The 20,549-nt window shown below is 54.1% G+C and overlaps 1 protein-coding gene across 1 annotated transcript in view; it reads left to right on the top strand.

The window, feature by feature from the left end:
• Nucleotides 1-5,144: 5,144 nt before the first annotated feature.
• PREX1 (phosphatidylinositol-3,4,5-trisphosphate dependent Rac exchange factor 1) overlaps nt 5,145-20,549 on the top strand; it is a gene marked incomplete at both ends in the record, with an annotated part of 172,120 nt that continues 156,715 nt past the window's right edge. The window contains one exon of the mRNA XM_080716490.1: nt 5,145-5,309. Within this exon, the coding sequence (XP_080572616.1) occupies nt 5,145-5,309 (165 nt within the window). The remainder of the gene's footprint in view (nt 5,310-20,549) is intronic.

Below are 20,549 nucleotides of genomic sequence, written 5' to 3' on the forward strand. Positions count from 1 at the left end.
GAAGCAACTGACGGTGGTCTGCCTGGCCAGCGCTGGGTGCAGCTGTCCAGCTGTTCTGACCAGTTGTACGGGTGGAGGGGCCTTCCTCCTTCCTCTTCTCAGAAAGCTGTTCCCCTGGTGCTCAGAATGGGAGAGTCCTGTTTACTGAGAATTCATTTGCATTTTGAAATGATGGCAGGCCAGTAACTCAGTTCACACCTTGCCTTGACTTGGGATTGAAAAGAAAAAAAAAAATATCATCCCGGTCTGGGGATGGAACTCAGGGGCATTCTATCTCCGAGCTACACCCCCTGCCCTATTTTTTATTCTTCATTTTGAAACAGGGTTTCACTAAGTTAGTTGCAGAGGGCCTCACTAAGTAGCTGAGGCTGTCCTCGAACCCCGATCCTCCGGCCTCAGCCCCCCAAATGCTGGGATTACAAGCCTGCGCCACCACGCCAGGCTTAGCCCTTGGTATTTTTTGATTTGGAAACAGGATCTTGCTAGGTTGCTGAAAGCCTCGCTGTGTTGCTGAGGCTGGCCTTGAACCTGCAATCCTCCTGTCTCAGCCTCTCAAGCACTGGGGTCATAGGCGTGTGCCACCATGCCTGGCTCTTAATTTTTGTTTTCAGTCAGTGGGGCCGAGGGAGAGGGTCTGCAGACCCCAAGGCACCAGTAGGGTCTGCCTCAAGGAATGAGGAACTATCTGTGATGTTTCCAAGCAGCAGAATCTCCCCCACAACCATGAAACTTATGCAAGAGGAACGCCCGGGTGCTTCCCAGCCGGTGAGGCCCATGGCAACCGAGACTCTAAAATTGTCCCCAGCCAAGAGAATTTCCCCATCATTGTCATCGCTTCTCACCCTCCCCCTGCACTGAGAGTTGGTCCCCCCTTCCTGCCTTTCTTCCTTTGGGGTCTTTGGTGACTATTTCCCACTGCCTGCCCATTTTCAGCCTTGTCCCTTAGAGATACACCTGGGCCCTGGGCTCCTGGAGGGGTGGGTGGTGGGAAGAGGGAGAAGGAAGAAGGTGGAATGGGGTTAGGAAAAGCGCGTGTCCCAGCCAGGCGTGGTGGCGCACGCTTGCAATCCCAGTACTTCGGAGGTTGAGACAGGAGGATTGCAGATCCGCGGCCAGCCTCAGCTACTTAGTGAGGCCCTCCACAACTCAGTGAGACCCGGTTTCATATTAAAGAATAAAAGCCCGGCGTGGTGGCGCACACTTGTAATCCCAGCATTCGGGAGGCTGAGACTGGAGGAGGATCGTGTTTCGCGGCCAGCCTCAGCTACTTAGTGAGGTCCTTCACAACTTAGTGAGACCGGGTTTCAAATTAAAGAATAAAAAATAGGGCAGGGGGTATAGCTTGGAGATCGAGTGCCCCTGGGTTCCATCCCCAGACCCACACACACAAAAAAAAGAATAAAAAAATGGGGCTAGGGGTGGTCAAATGACCCTGGGTTCAATCCCCAGCTCCCCCCCCAAAAAAAAAAGCAGGTGCCCCCAACTATTGCTGTCTCTTTGGTTCTTCCAGTCACTGGCCAGGGTTAGCTAAGGTGGCAGCCAGCGCTGACCAAGGGGTCCCCACTGACCCTGCCCATGGGGGGTGCCCTGTCTGGTCGGGAGGCAGGGGCTGTGGCCAGCTCCCCTCTCCCAGCCCGTCCTTGCAGCCCTTAGCAAAGCCCGAAGGATCTTGTTTATTTATTGTTTATTGGCCATTTCCCCCTCTTCCTCTGCTCTGGACTGAATGTGCCAGAGGGCAGGGACCTTATCTGTGGTCTGCTGCTGCTCCCAGATGGCGCCCAGCCCAGCCTGCTGACCTAACCTGTTGAATGCCGGAAGGGATTGACTATCTCTGTTTCATCACCCTTGAGCCACTTTGGGGGCCTATGGTTGGTTCTGCAGGCCCGCGGTGGTGCAGGCTGACCTCCCGGCACCTCTCCCATGCCCAGCATGTAGGGAGTACTGGAGGCAGATGCTTTAGGGTGCCCTCACCTCTGACCCCAGGCTGGGGACCAGAATCCCAAGGTGTTCAGGCCGGGTCCCAGGAGGTGGCAATCCTTGTTCTTGTAGGGACAGTTCAGTGGCTGCATGATCCAGTTCTGACCTGCCGGGGCTTGGGGTTTCCTCCCTGATAAGAGACAGTCTCAAGCCAGGTGTGGTGGCGCATGCTTATGATCCCAGCATTTGAGAGACTGAGAAGGGAGGACCTGGGTTCACAGCCAGCCTCAGCTACTACTTAGTAAGGCTCTTTGCAACTCAGTGAGCCCCTGTTTCAAAAAACAAAGAATAAAGCCGGGCGTGGTGGCGCACGCTTGTAATCCCAGCATTCAGGAAGCTGAGACAGGAGGCTTGTGGTTCGCAGACAGCCTCAACTACTTAGTGAGGCCTCCACAAGTTAGTGAGACCCTGTTTCAAAATAAAGAATAAAAAATAGGGCCGGGGTGTAGGTCGGAGGTCAAATGCCCCTGGGTTCCATTCCCAGACCCGAAAAAACAAAACAAAACAAAACACCCCCCCCCAAAAAAAAAAAACCAAAAATAAAACAGAAAGGGGGGGAGGGTGTAGCTTGGAGAGAGAGTCCCTCTGAGTTCAATCCCCGGTACCACAAAAACAAAGCGCCACCAAGATGTGGACAGCAGGGTCAGAGGTGCCAGGATGCCACGGAGTCCTGTGCCAGCCTTAGCATCCAGCCTCCTCGGGACCTCTTGCTAAATAAACAATGTCCTTGTGTTTGAAGCTATTGGTATCTCAGTTTTTTTCTCTCCCTGCTGCCAAATGCGTCCTAATGGATTCAGCCCTCGATCCAGGATCCAGGAGTTGAATAAATGAGAGGTTTCACGGGCTGAGTGCCTGCTGTGGGCTCTGGGCCTCGTCCAGGGTTCACTCGGGAATCTCACGACAGCCTTGTGATGCAGGCCCCACGACCAGCCCACTCCAGAGGAGGAAAGCCAGGTAGGAGCGCTCAACTAACTTATTAGAAGCTGTGTCTTTTTTTTTTTTTTTCTTTTTCTTTTCTCCCCTCTGGTACTGGGGATTGATGGAAACCGGGGGCATTCTACCTCTGAGCTACACGCCCAGCCCTCTGAGCTCCATGCCCAGCTATTTTTTTAATTTTTATTTTTGAAACAGGGTCTCACTGGGTTGTTGAAAGTTGCTGAGGTTGGCCTCGAGCCTGCAACCCTCCGGTCTCAGCCTCCATATACTGGGGTTACAGGTGTGCAGGGGTGCCTGGCTCTGGAGGCGTTTCTGGCTCTGGTAGCTGGGACGGATGCTGCCGCTACTGGCCCCTAGTGGGTATAGGATGTTGCTAAAAGCCATACAAAGCATAGGAGGCCTCCCCTATGACAAAGAACCATCAGGTGCCAGAGGCCAGTAGTCCGGAGCTTGAGAGAGCTCGCCCTCTATACAATTTGCTGTCCCAGACTGGAGTGTTTTGGCCAAGGTGACCCAGCCAGTTAGAACTGGAGCTGGGATAGAACTGTGAGTCTGTTTCATTCGAGGCCCATGAAGCTTCCACCAACTTTCCTCTTACAGTAGATAGAATTAATTTCTTTTTTCTTTTTTCTTTTTTTTTGTTTGGTGGTACTGGGGTTCCTGGAAGCCCTTCTATCTCCGGGCTACACTCCCAGATACCTATTTTTTATATTTTTATTTGGAAACAGGGTTTCTTAAGCCAGAGCGGCTGGCTTCAAACCTGCGCGATCCTCCTATCTCCGCCTCCCAAGTGCAGGGATTACAAGCGTGCGCCACCACACCCAGCGAGAGAGTTAGTTTCAAGACCAGGCAACCGAAGCTCAGAGAGGTGTTGGGACCAGTCCAAGGTCACACAGCAGTGACTCCAGAGACCTTTACGACTTTAAGAGAAGCGAAAGGCCAGCCACCTTTTGGACAACTGGACCGCTCACCACCTCGCTCCTTTACTCCCTGCCTAGATCGAATGTCACCTGCTCCGGGAGGGCAGAAGCCACCCCACTCTCTTGTGCTGTTTACCCTGAGGCCATCGGGCGGGCAACCCTAGGCTCTGGAATGGAGATAAATAAGCAATGGTGTTCTTTCCCCAAAGATGATTATAGTCTAGAGGGGACTATTACGTGAATCAGCGAATCAACCTCAGAGACAACGCAGCCTCTGGCCTGGCAGCCGGGCGGGTTAGGGGCTGATGGGCACTTAGAGAGAGAGAGAGGGGTCAGGCCAGGGGGCAGTTCACAAATGCAAGCATAATTAAGAGCTGGGCGTGGCACCCCACGCCTATAATCCCAGTACTGGAGTCACCTAGATGGACTGCAGGTTCAAAGACAGCCTTGGCCTTGCGGGGGGAGACCTTGAACAACCTAGTGAGACCCTGTTTCAAAACAAACAAAAAACAACAACAACAACAACAACAACAACAACAAACAAAAAAAAAAAAAAAAAAGGAAAAGGGCTGGGGGTGTAGCTCGGAGGCTGAATGCCCTTGAGTTCGATCCCCAGTACCCATCTACCAACCAACCAACTAAACGACAAAACGACGCTGCCCGGGAACTGGGAGCCGCTCCAGGACTTCCCAGAACCCTGGGAGCTAGGTGCCATTATCATCCCCGCCGCACTCAGGGGGGACACGGCGGCCCTGGAGGCCAAGAAGGCAGCCCGAGGCCACCCAGCCAGGCGGTGGGGGGCTGCGCCCAGGCCCCAGGCCCCAGGCCCCGGGACCCCTCCGTCCTTTCGGGCCGGCGAGGACCTTCAAGCGGCTCCACGATCAAGGTCACACGGCCAGGCCTGATTGGCCACCGTCGTGGGAAGGGGGCGCGGACCGGGCCGGGGGGCAGGTAGCCACTTTTGCTGGGAAAAGGCGGCCGGGAGGCAGAGTCTTGGGGTGGGGTGGGGGGGGCCCGGAGTCCAGAAAGACAGAAGACAGGGAGACCGCGCGGGCCAGCGCCGGCGGGCGGGCGTCCATCCTCCCCCAAGGTCACGCGGGCCGGCCGGGGGCCGGGGCGCCGACTCCTCGGGGCTCGCCGCCCCGCCGCCCCGCGCCCGGGCTCGCCCTTCCGGAGCCCCGCGCCCCCGCCCCCGACGCCGCGCGGCGGCGTGGCACTTGGCAGACGCTCCCTGGCGGCGGGGCGGTCCGCTGCTCCGCGCCCTCCGCGGTCCGCCCGCCCGGGATGCGGCGCCGGGACGCCTGAGCCGCGATGGAGGCCGCGGGCGACGGCGCGGCCGCCCCCCCCGGGCCCGCCGACCCCCGCGCCGCCGCCGCCCGCGAGTCGGAGCGCCAGCTGCGCCTCCGCCTGTGCGTGCTCAACGAGATCCTGGGCACCGAGCGCGACTACGTGGGCACCTTGCGCTTCCTGCAGTCGGTGAGCCCCCCCCCCGCCCGCCCCGAGGAGTTGGAGGCGAGTTGCACCCCGAGGCCGGGGGCGCCCCCCGCCCGGACCCCAAGTTGCGGAGCCTGGGCGCGGGGCGGCCGCGGAGCCCCCGGCCCAGGGCTGCAGGCTTGACCCTCCCCGGTGGCGAGCAGGGGTCAGTGCTGCCCCCCCGTCTCATTTATTTATTTATTTACTTATTTATGTATGTTTTAAAGATTGGGAGAGTCTTAAGCCCCCGCCGAGGGAGAGTGATTTGCCCGGGAACTGCTCATGCTGGCTGAGTGGGGGTCCTGGGCTTTGCATCCCGGCAGCCCCAGCCCGGGCTTGGAAACTCCTAAGCGGTGTTTCTTTTCCGTCCCCGAGAGAGAAGGAGGAAGGGGCCACTTCCCCCCTCCGCTAGGAAGCGAGAGCAGAGCCCCGGGTGGCGGGCGCGACGGGGCCGAGCCCGGGTGGAAGTCGCCGGCTCGCGGCTCTAATCTCCGCGCCCCCCGCTGCGTCCTCATTCTCGCCCCCTCCGGGTGGAGGAAGTCTCCGTCCCGGCCCGGGGAGGGCTGGTGTGGGGCCGGCGGGTTTCCTGAGACCCCAGAGCCACGGGTCCTGCAGCTGCCCGCCTCTGGGGGGCGAGGGGAGAGTCCGCCGGGCTCCTGGGGGGTCGCGGGGGCTGCCGCGGAGTGTGCGAGCTCGCAGTTTACACTCAGGGAGGGAGCGCGGCAGCCCTTCTCCTTGGAGAGGAGGTGTGTGCAGGGGGAGGGGTCTGTGCAGAGCCACCGAAAGCCATTTGGCCCAAGGACCCTTCCAGAACGGCCTGTGAGAATCGCGCAGGGCTGGCTCTCCCAGCCCTTCCTCTCACAGTTAAGGGGATGGGGGGGGGCTGTATTTGAAGCTGGCAGTTGCTGAATTAAAGATGTAGACGGCTTTGGCATCTCGGAACAATGTCAGATTCCAGGGAACTCCTCACTTCTCCCTCCAAGAGGCACGCCTCGCTCCTGAGCCTGGAGGAGAAACAGGAAACATAAACTGATTTTTATATTAATGGGGGAAAAAAAAAAAACATACCGCTCCGTCCCACGCCCTGGCCGGGTGCATTTCGGAGCAGATCTCCATGGCGCTGGGGTCACCGTGGTTTAGTCGTACCCGCGGAGAGTTCTGAGGGACCTGGGATGATGGAATTGATGGAGTCAACATTTTTATTATTAAAAGAAATAGAAACAAAAAAGAGAGAGAGAGAGATTACTTCCACACTATCTCCTGGGTGCTTTTCAGTTTGCCGACTTCATTGATTTTTTTCTTGGGTGTAGTTGGCCTGATCATGCCACCTGTCCTGCCTCAGTTTCCCCACCTGTAAGATGTGGTGGTGGTGGGGGAATCCTGGCTTCTTTTCTGCCTAGTCCTTTTCTGTGTCCCCAAGCTGGTGCCAGAAGCGGACTGATTGTGTAAGCTGAGCCCCGTCGGGAGTGGCCCATCCGTGATCCAGGGCCTTTCAGTCCTGGGAACCTGGGCTTGGAGCCGTGACCCTGCTAACTACCAGGGCTTTGCGGGCAGCCGGGCTGGCGGCCTGCAACTTGGGCTTCTCTTCTGCTTCTTCTCTCCCTTCTCAGCTGCGCTTTACACTAGCTGAGGGGTCCCCTGCTCCTGGCTTGGAAGCCTGCGGGCCATCCCCACCTGTGGGCGGTTCTCACTGGCTGCCCTGGCCTCCCGGTGCTCCTGGATGGATGGATGGACGGAAGGTCCTGGCAGCCAGTGTGTGTGCACCGTGGGGGATGCCGGGAAACCAGGGCTGGGCCCCTGCCCTCCAGGACAGCTCGGTTTAGTTCCAGGTGGCAAAATAGGTGTTTCAAAAGTTCAAGTCCAAGGCAGAGCTCTGGAGCCAGGCTGCTTGGGTTTAATCCTCGGAATTGTACCTTGGGCAAACTCAACCTTTTTCGACTCGTAGTAATCTATAAAACGGGGAAATGATAACAGGTCCTATATTATAGGTTTCTTTCTTTATTTTTTTTTTCTCCCCATACTTGAACCCAGGGGCATTCTACCTCTGAGCTATAGCCCCAGCCCTATTTTTTATTCTTTATTTTGAAACTAGGTCTCACTAAGTTGCGGAGGGCCTCGCTATGTAGCTGAGGCTGGCCACGAATCCATGAGCCTCTTGTCCTCCCAAGTAATGGTACTACAAGAGTGAGCTCTATACCCAGCTCCTATATTATAAGTTTTTGTTGTTTGTTTGTTTTTGTGGTGCTGGGAATTAAACCCAGGGACATTCTAGCCCTGAGCTACACCCTCAGCCTGATTTTTTACTCTTTATTTTGAAACAAGATCTCACTAAGTTGCAGAGAGTCTCACTAAGTAGCTGAGGCTGGCAACGAACCCGGATCCTTCTGTCTCAGCCTCCCAAGTACTGGGATTTGAGGCAGGCTCCACCGCACCTGGCTTTTTCCTATGTTATAAGGTTTTTAGGAAATAAATTAAGTGGTATAAGTTAATATAAAGCAATTAGAGCCAGGGTTGATGGTGCACGCTTATAATCCCAGTCCTTGGGAAGCTGAGACAGAAGGATTGCAGGTTCGAGGCCAGCCTCAGCTAGTTAGGTTCACAGCAACTTAGTGAGACTTTGTTTCAAACTAAAATATAAAACAGGACTGAGGGTGTAGCTTGAACCCTGGCTTCAATCCGTAGTACCCCTGCATTAGAGGGTGGCAGGTGGTAAGCTTATGATATTAATTATTATGATCATTGTTATATGATAACTAAATAATCCCGGTTAGGGTAGTGGGCTTGCCGTACCCCAAAGCAGGTGGGTCAGGGAAGGCTGCCTGGAGGAAGTGCTGTCTAGGGTAGCGCTGGAGAAGGACGGGGTGTGGAGTGAGTTTCCTTTGGACCTCCTGGACTCTGGCCTCAGAGTCCAGTGCCCTTGTTTGGTTCGGGGCCTGGGGTTTCGTGGCTTTTCCCGAGTCTCCACCTCTCCCTGGACCATCTGCACCGGGGCCTGGGAGGTTGGCGTTTTGCATGTGGGTGTCTTGAGAATCAAGCCAAGGTGCGCGCGGCCGTCTTGCCGAGGCGCTGGACCTGTGTCGGGGGCGTCACCGCAGTGGGAGACCGCGGATGCCGTCTTTTGGAAGCCTGGGCCACGTGGGGCGCTCCTGATGGTGAGTGACCGGCGTGACCGCACAGGAGCCGCCCCGTGTCCTGTGGTCACCATCTGCAGATTTTAGCTCATTAACCTTCCCTAAGAGGGGTGCCCCCCCCCCCCACATCGACAGCCAAGTGAACGGAGGCAGAGGGAGTTGAAGCCAGCTGCCCTGGGGCTCGTGGGTGATGTTGCTGGGATTCAACCCCAGGCTGCCTGGCCTGGAGCTCACCTTCCTAGCCCTGGCTTAGAAAACAAGCTCTTACTGTAAGGCTTGGGACTTACTAAGGAGAAGGAACCAGGGAACCAGCCTGTGTGACCCTTTCCCTCCGCCTGCGCCCCATCCTGACAACTCCCCGCACTGACTGTAGGGGACTCTGAACACATCACCCACCTGCTGCGTGCCTCAGTTTCCCTATATTGCAGTGAGCGTCTTATAGCACCTGCATCACAGGGGCGTCATGAAGCCTGAATGAGCCCGAGGTTTAAGCTCCTAGAACAGGTGGGTGTGGTGCTACAAATCTGCAATCCCAGTACTTGGGAGGCTGAGACGGGAGGATTGCAGGTTCAAGGCCAGCCTTGGCAATTTAGGGAGGTCCTCAGCGCTTAAATTAAAAAACAAAGCCAGGCATGGTGGCGCGCTCTTGTAATCCCAGCATTCAGGAGGCTGAGCAGGAGGATCACGGTTCGCGGACAGCCTCAGCTACTTTGTGAGGCCCTTCGCAACTCAGTGAGACCCTGTTTCAAAATAAAGAATTAAAAATAGGGCAGGGGGTGTAGCTTGGAGATGGAATGCCCCTAGTTTCCATCGTCAGTACCGCAATAAATAAATAAATAAATAAATAATAAAATGATAAATAATAAATATAAATAACAAAATAATAATAAAATAAAGGGCTGGGGATGTTTGTTTGGAGGTAGGTAGAATGTCCCTGGGTTCAGTTCCCGGTGTGTACCACACACGTGCATGTGTACACACACACACACACACACACACACACACACACACACACATGCACACACGGCGTCTAGAACTTTGCCAGGCACATAGTAGGTGCTGTGGATGGCATGGTGCTTTCTGGGGGATGTGCAGCAGTGGGGAGCAGACGAAGTTGTCTCTTGGGGCTCAAAGGTTCCCCCTTGAGGCCGAGGCCCAGGGGGTCCCGGGCCCCTGCGTCTCAGTTGGATTGCTCGAGGGTGCCAGGGAGCAAGGAGGGCACGCGGGTGGGCAGGGCGGGCTGGGCCGACAGCAGCCTCCTGAAGGCTCCCCTGCCTGGCTCTCCCAGGCACCCAGAGGCGCTGCCTGGAATGGCCGGGCCGGGGTCCCCGCAGAGCAGGGACTCTGGGCAGAAGGCTCCCAGAATGCACTTCCTGCTTCTGCTTTTTGTGGGGAGGAGACTTAAGTGTTTCTCCTCGTTGGAGCTTTGCTTGCCAAAACAAGAAACTGTGGTTTTGCGTTGTCACTATTTTTCTGTTGTTTAAAACGTCGTGCGCGCCTCGTCCCCGGCACTAGGGACAGACGGAGCGAGGGCGAGACAGGGCGCGGCGTTGATTCTGAAGTCGAGAGGCAGGGCGAGCGCAGTGACTCGGGGGCTCTCGCGTGGCTGTGTGTGAAAAGTAGGTTGCTCAGAAGTGACGCGCAATTTTGGGAGAGAGTTGACAATAATATACAGGTAAAAGGCTACAGGAGCTTGAAGGAAAGGCCGGAAGGATGTGGAGGGTAAAGGAGGAGAAAAACGGCCCGACAGGTCCTGCTTGGGGTGCTCTTTTCATACAGAGTTGTGCATACATGTGTGGATGTATTAAAAAGACGAACGCCAAGAGAAAGAAATGCTGTTTTTGGCCTGGCTCTTAGGCAAAACAACAGCAATAGTAATAATCATTTGCCAACACATTTGCAAGCCCTGCGTAAAGCATCTTCTGTGTATTAACTCAAAAGCTGTGGCTGTCCACGTGCTCCCGTTTTATAACTTTTTGTTGTTCTTACTGGGGACGGAACCCAGGGACGTTCTACAGCTCCGAGCTACACCCCCAGCTCTTCTTGTTTCTTTGTTTTTGTTTTAAAACAGAACAGGGTCTTGCTAGGTGGCTGAGAGCCTCACTAAGTTGCTGAGGCCAGCCTCACACCTGCCATCCTCCTGTCTCAGCCCCCCAAGTACAGGCGTGGGACCCCACACCCGGCTCAGTTTTTGTATGTGTGGGGGGCAGGTTGAGCTGTGGACGGGTAAAACCGTGAAGATAGCGGACGGCTGTTCTTGGGGCCGGGCTTTGCAGGCACCTGCCGCTTGTCCCGGGCTGTGGGCGAGGCCCTGAGAAGACAGCCCAGCGGGCCAAGCGCGGCCCTTGTCCTCAGGAGAAGGCCGGCAGGCCCCGGGCGGCCCGCGCGAGCTCCTGCATGGGAATGAGCCGAGCCTTCGCGCCAGCACACTGGAAACCCACTCACCATTACCCCCCCTCGCTCCTCGCCCCAGCCATTTATCTGTCGCTCTCGGAGGAGATGGATGGGGCGGTGTTCCTGGCCAGTGAGACCTCAGGGCCCCTTTCGGCGCTGAAGACCTGCTGGGCTCAGGCCCCACCCTCGATAAAGAAACCTACATCCCCTTTACCACGCAGGGCCTCCCCTTCGAAATTTGTGACTGGGCCTTTTCGGCTGTTGTTGTGCTGGGGGTGGTACCCAGGGGCACTGTACCTCAGAGCTGTACCCCCAGCTGGCCCTTCTTAGTTTTTATTTTGAAACAGAGTCTCAAAGTTGCTGGGGGCCTTGTTAAGTTGCCGAAGATGGCCTTCAACCTGCGATCCTCCTGCCTCAGCCTCCCAGGGACTGGGGTGACAGGCCTGCACCCAGCTGTGAGTTAAGTCTTTGAAACAGGCAGGAGAAGCCAGCCTCGAGGGTTTCTGTGATTTCTTTTCTTGTTCTCAGCAGATCAGGCTCTCTGGCTGGAATCCTGGCAGGAGAGGGTGACCAGGGTGCTCGGCCCCTCCGGCCTGGTTCCTTGGGCAGAGGGTGTGGACAGAGCTGATCTTGTCCAGAGGTTGTAAGCCAGCAGACGGGTCACTGGGGTGAAGGTACTGGCCGGGCGGGAGGGACGACCTGTGGCCTGCTGTGGAGAGGGCAGCCCTGGCCTGGGTAAGAGCCAGGCTGGCCCCATGGGTAGGGGCTCACACCAGCAGTTACTGTACTTGGGAAGCAGAGACAGAGGATTGCAGATTAGAGGCCAGCCGTAGCAACTTAGTGAGGCTTTCCACAACTTCGTGGGACCCTGTTTCCAAAATTTAAAAGAAAATATGGCTGGTGGAGGAGGAGGTACCTTAGAAGCAGAAGGCCCCTGGGTTCAACCCCCCTGCACCACAAAAACAAAACAAAACACAACAACAACAACAAAATCCAAAGGATTGGGGTCGTCCTCAGATCCCTGGGGAGGGGCTCTGGCGGCTCACGTCCTCCCCCCGGGGACTTGTATCCTAGCCAGGACCCAAGGTCTGCTTACACAGCGTCCCCAGCGCAGGCTCACAGCACGGAGGGACACACCCCATCACTGTGCGGTGCTCGGTGGTCTGGGCTGTTCTGTTTTTTGTTTTTTTTTTGTGGTACTGGGGATGGAACCCAGGGGCATTCTACCTCCGAGCGATACCCCCTGCCCTATTTTTTATTCTTTATTTTCAAACAGGGTCTCCCTGAGTTGCAAAGGGCCTCACTAAGTAGCTGAAGCTGTCCTTGAATCAGGATCCTCCTGACTCCGCCTCCCGAATGCTGGGATTACAAGTGGTGCCACCAGTCTCCCTGGCCTCCACCCACTCTGTCAGGAGCATCCCCCCACCCCGTGGAACATTAAAAATTGTGTGCAGATACCCGGCTGTTTGGCACACTCCTGTAATCCCAGTACTTGGGAAGCTGAGTCAGGAGGATCAGGTTTGAGGCCCATTTGGCGACACCTTTTCAACTTAGTGAGACCTTGTCTTTAAATAAAAATAAAATAGGGCTGGGAGGAGTATAACTTGGAGGTAGAATGCCCCTGGGTTCAATTCTTTGTACACACACACACACACACACACACACACACACACACACACAGAAGGACGGGCGCAGAACAGCTCTGCACCGAGAACCACGGGGTCAGACCCTCCGTGGACTGCCGGCTCTGCTGAGACTGGTCCACGGAAACTTGTGTGCTTGTGTTTCAATGTTGGCACGATGCTGGGTGCTCCTTTCACCCAGTGGCGCGGCCCAGGGCTCACTCTCAACTCCGGCCTCCTCGCTGCCTGCGCTCAGATCCCAGCTCGCCCCGTGTGACCTCCTGCCTAACTGGTGTCTCTGGAGCCCAGAGTCTGGCTGCTGGTGGTTGCCTGGAGCAGTTGAAAGTGCCCGGCCGGGCCGAGTGTGGCGCTCCTGGCCTCCATTGGGAGCCCTGCGGAGGCAGGGAGCCCCAGCCTCTCATGCCGTGTATATTTGGAAGTTTATTTTTACTTTCTCCTCTCCTCTGGGAGCAGAAGGGAGCCTACCACGCCTCCTGTGTCTTGTGGTTGGACACTTGACCTGGGCTTACTGCCTGGTTCCCTCCCCAGGGTGGGGCTGGCAAGAGGAGACCTTGATTCGGGCCAGGGGCTTTAGGCTGGCAGGGCTGGGGCCGCAGGTGGCTCTGGGGATGGGCAGCGCCTGCAAGAAGTTTCTCTCTGGAGGATGAGGCTCAGGTCAGAGCAGGTCTTGGGGGGGGCGGATGTGTTCAGACATTAATTCGCTTATTCATTCAAGAAACAGTACCTCCGCTGGGCGTGGTGGCGTATGCTTGTAATCCTAGCATTTGGGAGGCTGAGACAGGAGGATGGCGGTTCATGGACAGCCTCCAGTACTTAGTAAGGCCCTCTGCAACTCAGTGAGACACTGTTTCAAAATAAAGAATAAAAAATAGAGCCTGGGGTGGGGGTAGAATGCCCCTGGGTTTCACCCCCAGTACTGCAAAAAAAAAAAAAAAAAAAGGTATCTCCTATCTGCCACACACTGTTAGGTCCGGGCTTGCGCCTTCAACAAGATGAACAAGGTCCCTGTAGAGCCTTCAGACAGCACCAAAAGAGAGCACTGGAACATGATGAGGGTAGCCAGGCCTGGTGGTGGTGCATGTAATCCCAGTTCTTGGGAGGCTAAGACTGGAGTATCACAGGTTCAAGGCCAGCCTCCATAACTTAGCAAGACCCTTAACAACTTAGCGAGACCCTGTTTCAAAGTAAATATATAATATTAAAACTAAAAACAAAGAGTGAAAGAAAGAAGACCCAAAGGAAATAAAAGGACTGGTACCTTTTACTTAAATAAAAGGCAAATAAAATTACACACACACACACACACACACACACACACACACACAGTTTTTTCTCCTCCCTCGGATTTTGACCCCCATCCTGGAGGGAGTGACCACACCTCCCTCCACTGTCAGGAGGCCACACTGTGCTGGGGACCCTGGGGTGGTGAGCAGCGTGGGCCCGGGCGTGGCTGCTGTGAGCTGGGGGCGCCGTGTGAGGCCCCCTTCCGGTGCACCCCTGGCCCTCAGGAAGCTAATTTGCCTGATGGAACCTTGTGGGGCGAGACCTCCGACTCCGCCCCCCACCTCGCCCCCATAGCAGCGGCATTCGCAGATGCTGGCCTGTGGGGGTGGGCCGTGCAGACTCACTCACAGTGAGGCATACTGAGGCAGGGGTGAAGCGCTTGCCTGGGACCCCAGCTGGAAGCGAGCAGGACGGCTGCAGAGGGCCCCGAGCCTGCACGTTCTGTCCTCCACGTGCGCCTGGGGCGGCGGCCTCACGGGAGTGGAAGCCAAGTCCATGGAGCGTTCTGGAACGCCCTGCAAGGTGCACAGGTGGCCTCTTCCTTCTTCTCTTTTTCCTTTTCCTTTTCCCTGCCCTTCTTTTCTTTATTGTACTAGGGATTGAACCCAGGGCTATTTTACCTCCAAGCTACAGCCCTGTTTATTTTTTATTTTGGAACAGAGTCTCACTAAGTTGCTGAGGCTGGCCTCAAACCTGCAATCCTTCTGTCTCAGCTTCCCAAATACTGGGATCACAGGCCTGCACCATCATGCCCGGCCTCTTTCTACTTTCTTATTACCTTTTAAAAATGCAATTACAAAATGTAGCTATGATACACATACTCCAAACCCCACCCTCCGAAGTGTGCAATTCAGTGGCTTTGAGTAGATTCACGAAGCCACACCACCTCCTCGGCTAATTCCAGCGGTTTCCATCGTCTTCCCCCTCCTCCTTCCCCTCCAGCCACCCTCGGCCTTTCTCAAATGCACTGAGCATGTACTGACCCCAGGATCTTTCTGTCTCCTCGGGGATGCTCTCTCCCTAGTATCCCCAGGGCTCCCTCCTTCCCTTCTGCTCAGTGGCAGTGATCTGGGACACATCTTCTCCGCCACCCACCTCTCCACTTCTTGCTTTATTTATTTATTTATTTATTTATTTATTTATTTATTTTTGTGTGTGTGTGTGGTACTGGGGGTGGAACCCAGAGGCTTTCTACCTCCGGCCTATACTCCCAGACCTATTTTCTATTTTATTTGGAAACAGGGTCTCACTAAGTCACTGAGAGCCTCACTCAGTAGCTGAGGCTGGCTTCGAACCTGCGCGATCCTCCTGTCTCAGCCTCCCAGGCGTGGGGATGACAAGCGTGCGCCACCACACCCGGCTCACTTCTTGCTTGTTTTCCCTGCGTATTTCCCCCCAGCCCGGTGTTTCATTTATTCACTGAATATCGCTCGTGTTGTTTGTGGGCATGCCGGCCCACGAGGGTGGTTTTTTTTTTTTATCTCTTTCATTCACTTGGTCTCATTGGCATTGGGAATGGTGCCTGACACATAGTAGATGCTTATTAAATATTTGTTGAATGAAATAAAAAGCTCCTCTTCTGGGTATGCACTTGTATTTAATTATATGATGGTTTTGAATTGTATAATAATGGTGAGGCATTTTTGTGCGGATTTCTGGGGACCTAGACTAAGACAAGACAGCCTGGTGTTCTCGAACATAACCAGAGATGTGGGGGTAGGTGTGGGCAGAGAGGATTTGGCTCGGGAGAAATTTCTGCATGGTGGCGTTGTTTGCAGGTGCCCAGGGTCTGGGCAAGTCTGTCAAGAGTCAGACTTGCAGGGTCTGATGTTTATCTCTGTTCCTCAGTGGCTGTGTGACCCTGGACAAGGAGCTGCCCCTCTCTGGGGGGCCTTGAGACACCTGATTCAGTTCCTGGCACATGGTCAGGCCTCAGGAGTGGGCAGTGGGTTCTTTTTTTGTTTTGTTTTATTTTATTTTGATACTGGAGATTGAACCCAGGGACATTCTACCTCTGAGCTCCACCTCCAACTCTTTTTATTTATTTATTTATTTTTTGTTTTGAAATGATCTCGCTTGGTTACTGAGAGTCTCACTAACTTGCTGAGGCTGTCTTTGAACCTGCGATCCTCCTGTGATCACCTCCTGGTGATTACAAGCGTGTGTCACCCACAAAAACGGCCCACAGCTGTTTTTTAGCTCTTTAAAACTGACCGAGACTTGCTGAGTCTGACTCAGCGCATGGCCTAACTTGTTGACCAATTGTTCTAAGTGCATTTGAAAAGAAGAATGTGTATTCTGCTGTTGAGCAGAATGTTCTGCACCTATTATGTAGGTCAAATCTCTGCCTCTGATTGGACGGTTTAGCTCATGTGCGTTTAGTGTAATAACCTTGCTGGGTTTTGGTCCGTCTGTGTTCGACTGGCTACTGAGAGAGGACTGTGGATTCTCCAGCTATGAGTGTAGGTTTGTGTGGTTCTCTGTGGGGCTGGGGCTGTAGCCAAGCGGTAGAGTGTGCTCAGCATGCACGAGGCCCTAGATTTCATCCCCAACAGCCTCCAAAAGTTCTGTGTGATGAGTATCACACAGATGAGTATTTATGCTATGTCTTCCTGGTGACATGTCCTTCTGTCATTGTGAAATACCCTTCTCTTTAATTGGGCACCTTGTCTTGAAGTCTCTTCTGTCTGCGATGACTATGGTTGAGCCTTTTTTCCCCCACTTTCTGTTTTTTTTTTTTAATCTCTTTCCTTCCAGGCTCTTCACTCTTCATGCCTTTATCTTTCAAGTACATCTCTTATAGACATCATAGAATTATCTTTTAAAATCCATTCTAAGCCTGGTGTGGTGGCGAAGCCCATAATCCCAGCACTTGGGGGACTGAAAAAGGAAGATTGTAGTTTCAAGGCAAGCTTTAGAAACTCAGGCAGACCTTGTTTGTTTCAAAGTTAAAAAAAAAAATCAGTTGGTGTGGTGGCACATTCTTGTAATCCCAGTGTTTGGAAGGCTGAGATAGGAGGATCCAGGGTCATGGCCAGCCTGAGATACTTAGTGAGACCTTTTTTCAGAAATAAAAAGAGTGAAAAATTGGGCTGTGGGTGTAGGTCAGAGGTAGAATGCCCTGGGTTCAATTCCCAGCACCACAAAAAATAAATAAAATAAAATAAAATAGGGCAGGGATTGTGGCTCATAGGTAGAATGCCCCTGAGTGCAATCTTCAGTACCCAAACCAAACCAAACCAAAAAATAAATCCATCCTTATAGTCTCTGCCTTCTAATTAAGATGGTTTAACTCGCTTACATTTAGTGTAATTCTTGGCCAGGTTGAGTTTAAATTCAACATCTTGTCATTTAGTTCTGGTTATTTATTTATTAATTTTTTTTTTCAGAACTGGGAGTTGAACCCTAGGGCATCTACCTCAGAGCTACACTCCCTGCCCTATTTTTTATTCTTTATTTGAAACAGGGTCTCACTAGGTTGCAGAGGGCCCAAGTAGCTGAGGCTGTCTGGGAACCTACAATCCTCCTGTCTCAGCCTCCCAAGTACTGGGATTACAAGTGTGCACCTTCATGACCGGCTCTAGTTCTGGTTAGTTTTAATGAGGACAGAAACAATCACACGGGTCCCTTCCTTTTCCATCCCCACTCTGCTGCAGGTGGGAGGAGGAGAAATCGGGAGGCTAGTGGAATACAGACTCCCAGCCTCTGCTCACCACGCCAACCTCACCATCCCCCTTGTTCATTCTGCCCTGGCCCTACCAGCTTTCTTTCCATTATTTATTTATTTTTCTGATACTAGGGATTGAACCCAGGGGCGTTCTCCTGAGCCACAACCGCAGCAGCCCTGTTTTATTTTTATTTTGGAAAAAGGTCTCACCAATTTGCTGATGGTCTTGCTAAGAGGCAGGCCTTGAAGGTACGCATCAACAACCCTAACCCAAGCCCTATTTTGTTTTTGTATTTTGAAGCAGGATCCCTTGCTAAGTTGCCGAGGCTGGTCTTGAACCTGCAATCCTCCTGTCTCAGCCTCCCAAGTGCTGAGGTTACAGATATGTGCCACCACAAACACCGGCTTCTTTCGGTTCTTGAGTTGTACTCCTTAGGTCCCAGCCTCTGACACTTCTCTTTGCTGTTACCATTGCATGGAAGACTTTTAAATCCTGTTTGCACGGGTGTGGGGGGGTTCCTTTTCACAGGCCACCTCCTTCATCACCCCTTCAGTCCCTTTCTCTGTACTGCTGTCTTCTTCTGGGTACCCGTGACTGCCTGAAATTACCTCATCTATTTCCTTGTTCATGGGCTGAGTCTCCATTTAGAATGTAGGTTGCCTGAGGTCAGAGCCCCGCCCGCCGTGATCCCATCCCCTGCGTCTCTTAGTGCGGGGGGGGGGGGGGGGGGGTAGCCCGAGTGAAAGAGGTGAAATGGGGCACGGAGCCCTTCCCGCCTGTGAACTGGGGAGTAAGAACCCAGCATGGGTGCGGTGGGGTCTGGGCTGCTGGCATCCTGCGCTCCCCACCCTGCGGGGGCCGAGACACAGCCCTGGTTTATCTGCTGCATCAGGAGTTCTGTGTGGTCCCAGGGCTGGGCCCGAGGGCCGGCTGGGGGTGCTGACCGGGTGGTTTTCGGGCGCCGGTGGTACCTACAGTGGAGAGGTGGGGTCGGCGTGCGTTGTGTCTGTGCAGCTTGGGAACCTGTGACATACAACGCTGTTTTTCTTTCTTCTTGGTGTTGGGGATTGAACTCACTGGCATTCTGCCTCCAGGCTACACACTCAGCCCCACTTTGGTTTGAAGCCGGGTCTTACTGAGTTGCCGAGAGGACCTTGCTAAGTTGCTGAAGCTGGCCTTGAACCTGCGATCCACTGGGTCGGCCTCACCAGTATGTGCGTCACCACGCCAGGCAGAATGGTGCTTTCATATCTCCCTGATCGCATGTAAACTCCAGGCCTGCGGACTTGCCGCTGTCTAGATACGAGCCCAGGAACGTTGTGTGTATGGGCAATTTAATTCTGTTTTTTCCAAATGCATGTTTTGTAAGCACTTTTTTTTTTATCATCCTTCTGTTCTTTTTTCCTCTCTTCCCTCTCTCCACACAACCCTGATTATTACTGTTTTGATTCATTTGAGAGTAATTGCAGACAGGACGCCCCTAATTACTCAGCGTGTGTCTCCCAAGAGCGGAGCTCGAGTGCCCTCGTATGCAACCGCAGCCAATGAACAGAATCGCGACGAAGGCAGATTCCCCCCAAGTGCCCTCTAGATCCGTTTCCGCCCCACCTGCACCCCAGTTCCAGGATCCGGTGCTCTGAATGCAGACACCCCGGTGGGTGGATTTTTCTTTTCTTCTTGTTTTGCAGAGCTGGAGACCCAACCCAGGACCTCACACGTGCTAGGCAGGCGCTAACCACTGAGCACACCCCCAGCCCCTCTGGCAATTTCGACTGCTTTTGCAGAGACGGGACTCAGTGCACAGGTGTCCCAGCGCCCCGCCAGCCAGCTCTGTGACCTCGGGCAGTCGACTCCCGGGTCTCTGCTTCCTTAGCTGAGGAATGGCGCAGCTCTGTCCTCCCGGCATTGGCTCCGTCTCAGGCCCCACACATTTTATTGAGCACGTACTGTGCACCCGGCCCTGTGGTAGCTGCTGGGCTGCAGCAGTGTGCATGGGACCGACGGACGCGGGGCTCAGGGAGCTTCCAGTTTGGGGCAGTAGAGGAGCCGGCCCCGGGGCGGGTGCGCCCCACCCTCTGGCCTTGCGCACTGCGGCTGGGCAGAGAGTCTTAAAATGGCTTTGCTGATGCCAGTAGCGCCCCACCTCCCCTGGGCACCTCCCCGCTCGCTCTTGGTGCGCTCTGTTGTGGCCTCCGTCTGGTGGCCCCGCATGCCTCACCTCGCTGGCCCCTGTGCTCCCACTAAGTGCTCATCGCCAAGTCCTTACGGCTTGGTAAGGAAATCTGGGGGCTCTGGTTTCCCACTGTCCAGTGCAGACGCTGGCTACGAATCAGCGTATGTGCCCTGGTCCTTCGTTGCTGTATCTAGTTGTCATGCTCAGAAGTACTGCCTGCCTTTGAGATTGGTGGGGGAGCTCGATGAATCCGGACCTGTAAGTCTCCTAAGACGATGCCTGGCACTTGCTAAGTGTGCTGTATATATTCTCTACAATCGTAGTAATTATACTAATATATAATCTTCTGTGCTACTAGGGATGGAACCCAGGGGCATTCTACCTCCGAGCTACACCCCCAGGCCTATTTTTTACTCTTTATTTTGAAATAGGGTCTCACTCAGTTGCAGAGGGCCTCTAAGGAGCTGAGGCTGTTCGTGAACCACGATCCTCCTGTCTCAGCCTTCCAGATGCTGGGATTACAAGCATGTGCTACCACGCCAGCTTAATATATAATCTTATATATTATGCTAACATAATACTAATTATACTGATAGATAGTGTTATACTAATGGCGTTATGGTTCTTTTTTAACCAATTCATTTACAGTGGGCATTTAGGTATTTTGTAGGTTTATTTTGGGGGTGTGTGTGTGTTTGTGTGTGTCTGCAGGAGATTGGACCCAGGGCCATTCTACTTCTGAGCAACACCCCCAGACTTATTTTATTTTTTATTTTGAAACAGAAACAGCCTTGCTAAGCTGCTGAGGCTGGCCTCCCCCCTGCGATCCTCCTGTCTCAGCCTCCCCAGTACTGGATGACATGTGTGTGTGACCATGCCCAACTCCTTGGTGAGTTTAGTAATGGCTCCTGCCCACCTTGGTGGTGGCCTTTGAGTTTGTGATGCCTCCA

Source organism: Muscardinus avellanarius, assembly GCF_963383645.1.
Source record: "Muscardinus avellanarius genome assembly, chromosome: 19".
Lineage (NCBI taxonomy): Eukaryota > Metazoa > Chordata > Mammalia > Rodentia > Gliridae > Muscardinus > Muscardinus avellanarius.